Source organism: Condylura cristata, unplaced genomic scaffold (assembly GCF_000260355.1).
Source record: "Condylura cristata isolate star-nosed mole 26May11 unplaced genomic scaffold, ConCri1.0 scaffold00008, whole genome shotgun sequence".
NCBI lineage: Eukaryota > Metazoa > Chordata > Mammalia > Eulipotyphla > Talpidae > Condylura > Condylura cristata.
In genome coordinates, this window is record NW_004567109.1 from 628,496 (window position 1) to 637,521 (window position 9,026).

Below are 9,026 nucleotides of genomic sequence, written 5' to 3' on the forward strand. Positions count from 1 at the left end.
GGCCCACGACGCCGCCGCCACCGGCCACCTCGCCTGCCTGCAGTGGCTGCTCTCCCAGGGCGGCTGCGGAGTGCAGGTGGGTCCGAGCCCTCACGGGCGCCCGGGGGTCTCCTGGCCCAGAGCCTTCTGGCGCGAGGCCCCCTGAGCGCAAGGATGGGTGAGGCGGGCACCTCCCGCTCAGCTGCCAGAGGGCTTGGGGTGGGGTAGCCCTTGGGTGGGGCAGCCCCAGGGCCCAAGGTGCCTGGGCAGGTGGCGCTTGGAAGAGGGGTTGGGCCATGCAGAATCAGAGGGAAACTGGACCCAACTGGACTCTCCTGGAGGGGGGGCGGAGCGCTGCCCAGGGAGCCCTGGGAAGGGCCTGGCCAGCAGAACCAGAGGCCTGGTCCTCTCACCACATCTGGCGCAGGCTGTGCGCGGAGCCCCATGCCCCAGGCTGAGAGGAGGTGAGGTCAGAGCATGCGGGAGGTGTGGGCCTGTTAAACAGGGGCCCCCAGGAGTCTTTCTGGCCTCCCAGACCCAAACAGCTTCCCCAGTCCAGCAGGATCTCCAGTGGCCACGCCTGCGGCCCCGCTTGCTCTCACCGAGCGGCCCAGGCTGCTGGACGCCCCTGAGCGGAGGCGGCAGCGTCTCCTGCTGCCAGTGGAGCACCTGGCAGGCACCTGGGCCGCGGGTGCTCCGGGACCCGCCAGCCCACGGGGGCGACGCTGGCCACCCGCGGGCCAGGAGTACATCAGCTGCCCCGGCCAAGGAGCGGGAGCTTTCCGGAGCTCTGGCCAGGTGGGCGGGGAGGCCCAGAAGCGCCCTTGGCTGGGAGGTGGCCAGAGGCGCCCACGGCATTCTGGACGCAGGGAACAGGAAGCGCAGCCCAGCACAGCCTGCTCAGGAACAGGGGACAGCGATGGGGACGGAGTGGGCACGAGGGCCAGGTCCTCCGGGCTGGGGGCTGGGCCGGAGTGTGGCTGATGCCGTGATTGTGGGGGAGCCAGCGCCGGGGGAGAACTGATTTTCCAGCCAGCTCGACTTCCGGTGGCTTGGCGTAGGAGAGGAGGCGGGCGCAACTTGGAGCTGGCTGGGCCCCAGGGGGCAGGCGCCCTCCGGCCCCAGGATGGCAAGACACCCCCACCCCCGCCTCTGGGAGGTGGCCCAGCCCCTATCTCCTGGCTGGCTTGTTAGCAGGAGTTCCTGGCATGAGGTCCGTGCCCACTCTCAGGAGATGCTGTCCTTCCTGGCCCCTGCAGAGGGCATGGAGGGGCAGGTGGCCTGTGCCAGCTTATCAAGTCCCCTGCCCTTGAGCCCCCCTTGGGTGCTGGGGTGGAGTGATGGAGGGGGAGGGGGAGCTGGATCCCCAGGCAGCGTGCGTGGGGCTCCTGGGGCCTCCACAACTGTTGGACCTCAGGACGGGCCAGAGCCCTCAGGCCCGCGGCCCTCGGCGTCCTGCCACCCACCTGGAGGCCGAGCGCCAACAGACTCCTGGCAACTTGCGTGTATGGTCCCCAGGCTGCTGGGCCGCGGGGCTCAGAGCCCCATGGTCCTATGTGGGTCACCGCTGGGCAGCCCTGGGCGCAGGGGACGGCTGAGCCAGCTCTCCATCTTCCTGGGCATCCAGGCACAGAGGGCCTCAGCCCGGCTCAGCATCCGGGGAGCTGTTCGCTCTCGGCCCCCCGGTCCTGCTTCCTTCTTGGTGGGCACCAGCCTCCCACTGGGCAGCGGGTGCTGCTGAATTGCCAGGCATGCCCACCCTGCCCCCTCACCTGGGGTTCCCAGCAGGAGGCCGGTTTCTCCTCCCACTGACGCACATCCCCAGGCCGCCCTGGCACCCAGGCGACCTCTCGGCCAGGGGCACCTCTCTGCACCCCGCGCCCACGCCCAGGCCCACTGCTGCCCCAGCCTCTCCGGGTTCCTGCGCCCCCTCATCCTGCTGCCGGGAGTCTGCCCTTCCTGCAAGGTGCCCACTCTCCCCCAAACACAGCCTCGATGACCGTCCACCTTGCCAGCAGCCAGCAGCCCCTCGCGGAAATAGACCCTCGGTGGCGTGTTCACCAAGGAGGCGTAGAACAGCTCTGGGCCCAGACCTCGGCCTGACCCCTGGGGTGCAGGGATGGGCCTCACCCAAGCCCACACTTGCCACTAGTGGTTGGCTGCCCAAGCCCTGCCCACCGGGGCCCAGAGCTTCCTCGTCCTCCCCAGGGCAGGAAGAACATCTTGTCCCCGTGCAGGAGGGGAGGCGGCAGGGAGTCTGCTGGGGAGCAGATCCAGCCCGGAGGTTGGGGTGCACCAAGGTCTCCTCCCACCTGACCCCTGAGGCCGCCCAGCCTCATCACCCGCGCCTGCAACGGCGCCCTCCCTCCCTCCCGGGTGACCCTGAGCCCTGAGCACGGGCCCCTGCAGGGATGAGGCGTCCGCCCCACGGCCGCTGTGTCAGTCACGCGCCGGCCTCCCTCGGTGGGCTGGCAGGAGCCCCGAGGGCACCGCCTCCCGGCGCCAGGGGGCAGGACGTGGCGGGAAGCGGGGTGGGGGCTCGGCCTCCCGGTGCTAACAGACTCTCCCCGCAGGACACAGACAATTCTGGTGCCACAGCCCTGCATCTGGCCGCCCGCTTTGGCCACCCCGAGGTGGTGGACTGGCTGCTGCGTCACGGCGGTGGGGACCCCACCGTGGCCACGGACACGGGCGCCCTGCCCATCCACTACGCCGCCGCCAAAGGAGACTTCCCCTCCCTGAGGCTTCTCATCGGGCACTACCCAGAGTAAGCACGCCCCTCACGGGGCCTCTGGGGGGGCGGCGGGATCTGGGGGTGCCTGTCCCACGAGCATTTCGGGATGGTTGCGCCTGGCCTTCCTGGTAGCCAGCGGCCACCCAACCTGGAATATCTCCCCTGTGGGGAGCTGTCCAGGGCCCAGCAAGCAGAGGGCCCCCCAGCACCAGCTGGAGTCGGGGTGCTGGCACACTGGCCAAAGTCACGTATTCCTTTGGGCATGTACCAGCCTGCCGCAGGCCATGCTGGAGCTCTGGCCTGGGCACCTTCGCACAACCCCTCTCGACGTGAGTGGGAGGAAGAGCAGGGCCTTCCCAGACTCCCTGGGGTGGGCTAGGGAGCCCCAGCTGGGCCTTCCCCCACTCCAGTGACCGCCCCCACCCCCTGTTTGAGGGGCAGGAGGCCCAAGGAGGGCGAGGCTGCGCTCACCCTCCTGCTCCATGCACGCAGGCCACGAGCCAGGAAGCCAGGCTGGCTGCCCAGGGGTGCTGGCCAGGGGGTTGGAAGCCCCCGCTGCCCCCCAAGGAGCATGGGTCTTGGACAGGGCTCCCCCAGTTAGGGCCCTGCCTCGGGAAGACTCGCTGCAAGGTGGGTGCCCCGTCAGACTAGGGGCCCTGTGAGCCCTGACCTCGCCTGGGCCTGCCAGGTGCTGGCCACGACTGGGACTCGGGCCAGGTGGCCGGGGCTGACGAGCTGCCAGCCCCACCCCAGAGCCTTGAGTCTCAGGAAGGCGAGGCGGACGCGTCCCCCGCTGCTCCCGGGGCGCGTGTCCTGGCCGATAAGGACTCGCCTTTGTGCGTCTGCCAGGCTGGCCTCGGGCAGGAGGGGCGGCTGGCCAGCGGGGCGGCGCCTGCCCGCCTGGACGGAGGACTGGTGCCCGCGTGGCCTCCTACCTGGGAGGGAGGGCGACACCCCCCCAACTGGGGGCCCCATAGAACTAGGGGCAGACGCTCCAGCTGGCCTGGGCTGAAGGGCAGGGGACGCCGAGTGCCAGGGCCCTGGCCGGCCAGCCTGCTGCCTTGTCTGCTCCCGTGAGCCTGCCGCCGCCTTCCGTGAAGCGCATGAATTATTCACGGGGGTTCAGCTCCCCAGGCAGAGGCAGCGCCCCACTGCAGGGAGGGTGCCTGGAGCTGCCATGGGAAACTCGATCCGCCAGGGAGGCCTGGGCCAGCAGGGGCAAACTATGTGCAGCAGTGGAAGGTGGACAGCAGTGGAAGGTGGACACCTCGGGCGGGTCAGCGGGCGCTGAGGGGCAGGGCGGCCTGAGGGAGCCTGGCCCCAGGGAGGGGCAGACCCTCGGGGCTGCTGCTCTTTGGGGGCGGTCCCTCTGACCCCCCCCCCCCCCCGGAGGCCGGGGCTGTCCAGACCCATCCCTGGCCCCAGCCAGGCTGGGGCTGCTGCCTGCCTGCCTGCTGGCGTCCGGAAGCACCTGCCGCTCGCCCTGCCACCACCTCCCCCCCACCCCCGGCCCTGAGCGGGAGGGGGCCTGCACTCAGCCTGTACGCTTGGGGTTGAGTTTTGAGTCTGGGGGTCCTCCCTCCCAGGGACTCCCAGTCACAGCCGCCGGAGACCTTGCTGCCCGGAGACCTGGGTGGCTCCCTGGAGGCGCCTCCTCCGCTGGGCTCCCGGCCCTGCCCTGAGGTTGAAGGTGCCCGGCCAGGCGACAGGACGCAGTTGACACAGCTCCTGCCGCTGCGTGCCCATGGGGGCCTGCTTGCTGTAGCCTGGCCCCCAGCACCAGTCATTTGCCCATTTGAGAGACACAGAAGCAGTGCCTCGGAGAAGCCAACTGACCGACCGAGGTCCTGCTGGCCGGCGCGTGACCTTGACCAGACTGCACCCCCTCTCTGGGCCTGTCTCCCACTTGCGGCCCAGACCCTAATCACTCAAGAGCCTCTCAGGTCACCAGGGACTCCCCCTTTTTCCTGCCTTTGTGCAAAGTTCCATGGAGCCGGGCCACGGGGGACGGACGGCCGTGAGCTGGGGCAGGAGGCCCCCCGGGGCTCCAGGGCAGGGACCCAGCCCCTTAGGAGACAGCGCCTCTCGGGCCACAGAAGCTCCTGCCTCCTGGACACTGGCCTCTGCCCAGGCCCGTCCACTGTCCCCGGCCCAGGCCTCCCTTTGTTTGCTGCGGTCACCTGCGGCGGGGCCTGCCCTTCCACCCCAAAGCCCTGACCCAGGCAGAGGGTCTGAGAAAGGGGTCGGGAGAAGCCCCCCGGCGGGCCAGCCTCCGCCTGCAGGCCTGGCCCAAGCCTGGGTCACGGGGCCCGACTGGCCTGGCCGGGCGCTGCCCACCTGTGAGAAGGGAAGCCAGCTTCCCGGACTGGCAGCCGCTTCCTGCCCGGTCCCCAGGACCTCACCTGCCGCCTGCCGCCACCTGCTCTGCCCTGTCTCCCGTGCCAGCACCATCCCTGCTCGGGGCCTGGCGGGACCCCGCCGAGCCCCGGGGGTGCTGCCCCCAGCACACACACGCCCCCCGTGATCGCGCAGGGGCCCCCTCCTTTCCGGCCTCGGCCCTGAGAGACTGGGGAGTCTGGAGCCCCAGCCTTGGCCGGTGGACCACGCTGCAGCGCCTTACAGGGGCTCAGACCCCCGGCCCCACGGTCCCTCCGGCCCTCCCAGCCGAGCCCATCACATCCCGAGCTCCGCAGAGCCGCCCCCTCACCCCACGTGCCCCTGCACCCGGCTCCGGCACCCTGACTGCTCGGCCCTGGCTGCGCTCGGGATGTGGCGGCCTTGGGCCGGGGACGCGTGGGGGCTGCCACGGGACGGCCAGAGCGTGCCCAGTGCTGTTCCCTCGCTGATTCGGCCTGTTGGCTCCCGTGGGCCGGCTTCCCGGAGGGGGTGCGCCCTGCTCCCGCTCCACATCCTGGCTGGGCGCATGGTGACCTGACGGAGGGGACTGGAGCAAGCGCCTGGGGTGCGGGGCAGTGGGACAGGCCGAGTGGCAGAGGCGGTGACCCTGGCGTCACCCAGGCAGGGCCGGGAGGGTGGGGTGCGGCCCCGGGGCTGGCAGCTGGGCTCCGCCTTAGAGCTGCAGACCTGCGGCGGCTTCGGCTTTGGGGGGGAGGGGGGCTGGCGCTGCTGTCTGACAGGTACTGTGGGCCAAGCACGCCCTGGCCCCGCTGGCCAGGCGACAGGCACCACTCGGGGCCGAGATTTCCAGCAAACCCTCCCGGCCCTGCGCCCTCTGCCAGCGCCCTGCTCTGGGCTCCAGGGTGCCCTCACGGCCTCTTCCCAAGGGGAAGAAGAGGCAATGGCTTTGCTGATGGTGGCCGGCGCCTCAAGCCCACAGGGACCGGTCAAGCAGGAGTGGCCAGGTGCCTCTGCTGGCCTAGCTGTGGGGGTGTGCTCCAGGCGGTCAGGCTCTAGTGGGCAGCGGGCGAGGCGGGTAGAGGGCAGCAGTTTCAGGTGCTGGCGGCTTCTCACCCCAGAAGCAGAGGCCTCCTGGGGAGAGTAAGCTGAGGAGGCCCCGGGGCTCTCCGACCCTGAGGGCGGGGCAGGGACCAGGCCTGGCCACCCCGAGGCCCTTTCTCTCTCAGGAGGCGGGGAAAGGCCCTGTGTGAAAACTGAGGCTGGAGGCCGGGGTGCGCTCCCGCCCAGGGTGGGGGCCAGCCAGGTCAGGGCTGGGACAGGAAGTCTTTCCCTGGCTGTCACTGCAGCCAGAACTGGGGTCTGGAGGGGGTGGGGCCCAGTGGCCCGCCGTCCCCCAGAACGCCCCTTTCTAGGCAGCTGGCGAATAGGCTGGGCCTATCGGCACTTGGTGGGACCTGGGCACCCCAGGCCAGCAGTGCCCGGGGGCATGAGCGGGCAGACTCCTAAAATACAGCTTGGCCACGGGCGGCCCCACGCGGGCCCAGGGCCCCTCAGGGCAGCACGCTGTTGCCTCGCTTGGAGCAGAGGAGAGCCTGGCAGGCGGGGGCGCCTGCCCAGGGCCGTCCAGCCTCGCCCCGGCCCTCCCCACGCGGTGGCCTAGGCGGTCCCGGCCCCCAAGGGCTGAGCCTGGCAGAGCCACCGAGCTGGTTGGAGAAGGGCCGTGGGCGCCGGCCGGCGGACGGCGTGGGCACAGCGGGTGTGGGGTTGCCGGCTCTGCAGTGACACGGACCGAGCCCCCAGTCACGACTCCACTGCCTCGCGGGGCGACCTCAGCCCTCCGCGCCCCCCGTTCCTCAGTCGCGGGAGGGAACAGTGCAGGCAGCCCTGCCGGGCGCCCTGGGGCTGGGCCGGAGCAACAGGCGCCTCTCGCTACCGTCCCTGCTGTCACTCGCATCTCCCTCTCGCCTCGGGCTCGCCCCTGCTTTACAGCTGCCCCGGTGAGCGCCGGCGCCCCCCTTCCCGCCTACGGGCCGTGGCAGCAGAGAGCAGCTGGGCAGCGGCCCCTTCCCACCTGGTGCCCGGGCTGCCCCGGGCGTGCAGGCCAGGGGCGGAGCTGCCCCAAGTGCTGACCGGTCGCCATCCTCACCCTGACCTGGGCCGGGGACGCAGCCCCTGGCCTGGCAGGAGGCCGTGACGCGCCTGTCCCTCCTGCTCCCGTCCCGCTCTGCGCCCCGTCCCTGCGCCGGCTTCTCGGACATGCTGGGCACCCCGGGGTCACGGACCCCCGCCCGGGGTGCCGCCAGGGCATGGCTCCAGGCGGAACTGGTGCTCCAACTGTGTCCAATGTCTCGGGCCTCCCCAGAGCGAGCCCAGCGGCATCCGGGAGGTGGGCCCCTGCGGCCCCCCATGCGAGGACCCCCTCATTTGCTGTACCTTGGTTACAGGGTGAATAATTCAGGCCACTGCGTGTCGGCCATAAAATATTAAGCAGGCTGTTACTGACTCACGCTTGTGGGGGCGCGTGGGGGCGCCGTGCACCGGGGCGGGGAGGCCTGTGGCCGGGGGCCAGCAGCTCCAGGAGAGCGTGTGGGCGGAGCCCGGCCCGCCGGTGTCCTCAGCGTGACTCAGGCACCCTCCGACCTGGACACGGGGCGTGGTGGTGGATGGGACAGCCAGGGGTGGCCCCTGGTCCCCAACTGCAGAGGTGCCAGTTCAGCATCAGTCCCAGCAGATGGCAGCGCTGCGTTGGGGTGGGGGGTTAGGACAGAGCAGAGCTGCAGTGACCTGGGCCGGGGAATAAGGGCCTGGGGGGCGTCGGGACAGAGGGAGGTAGCCGGGAGGTCCGGGGCTGAGTGACAAGGAGGGGCCGCGTCCCGGGGGGCTCCCCCATGGTGGGTGAGTGGGCAGATGCAGAAGTGGGTGGCTGGCGACAGGTGGACGGACAGACCAGAGGGCAGCCGGATGGGAGAGCCAGGGAGGGCGGCTCCGAGCGTGGGGCCTGTGGTCGAGGGCCGGCAGCCACGGATGGCTCCAGGGCTCGGGAGGAGGTGAAGTGAGGGACTGCACCGAGCACAGAGGGGGAGCTGGGGGGGGGGGAGCACCGTGGGGTCAGGCGCAGCCAGCGCGGAGAAGGCTGTGGGCCTGGATCCTGGCGCCCCCTGGTGCCGGACGTCGGTAACTGCACTCTGGGCTGCCGCACCCATTGTAGTCAGAAAAAATGAGGTGCAGCTCGCTTTGCCCCAGCAGAGCCCCACCTCATGGGGGCCGGGTCGCTGTTCCTAGCTGGGACCCCCTTGGGGACTGGAGAGCCCGACATCTGCAAAGTGGGCTGCAGGGAACCCCCAGGAGTGAAGAGATGGAGTGACCCTTCCCCAGTGCTGTCCTCAAACAATGTTTCAGTGTCAGCGTATCTCCCGCAGTATTTGGGGTATACTGAGACTTACGAGAACTTTGTGCTTACAAAATGAATTCAGATTTAACTGGGCATCCTGTGTTTGACCTGGCAACCAGTCCTGCCGGCCTGCTATCAGTCTTCCTGGGGCCGCGGAGACCTACGGCAGCGAGCGGCCCCCCTGACCGGCAGTCTGGGGCGGGCCCAGAGAGAGGGGGCAGAGAGGCGGGAAAGGCCTGGGCAAGTCAGTGCTGAGGCACGGGGGGACGTGAGCAAAGTCACAAAGTCAGACAAGTTTGGGGGTCACGGTGGCAATGGGGCTGCAGGGTGGGGCAGGTCGTTCTCCCCTGTGGGCGCTGGTGAAAGGCCAGCTCTCGACGCTGTGAGGCCTGCACTGTAGGCCGCAGACTGGGGTGGGGTAACTAGGTGCGGGAGGCTGGCTGCTGGCAGTACAGAGGGAGTCCGGGAGGAGCCCCAGACTAGCCCCATCCCCCTAAAGGGTGAGCGAGGGGCTGAGAAGACTTGCGAGAGGCCGCAGCTGGAGCGGGCGGGGATGTCGGTCTC

The 9,026-nt window shown here is 70.2% G+C and overlaps 1 protein-coding gene across 1 annotated transcript in view; it reads left to right on the forward strand.

Moving 5' to 3' along the window:
• The window catches only part of ESPN (espin), a 30,095-nt gene that overhangs the window by 5,228 nt on the left and 15,841 nt on the right, over positions 1-9,026 (forward strand). The window contains exons 3-7 of the mRNA XM_012722053.1: positions 1-76; positions 2,553-2,746; positions 2,846-3,042; positions 3,402-3,549; positions 4,300-4,474. Of these exons, the coding sequence (XP_012577507.1) occupies positions 1-76; positions 2,553-2,746; positions 2,846-3,042; positions 3,402-3,549; positions 4,300-4,474 (790 nt within the window). The remainder of the gene's footprint in view (positions 77-2,552; positions 2,747-2,845; positions 3,043-3,401; positions 3,550-4,299; positions 4,475-9,026) is intronic.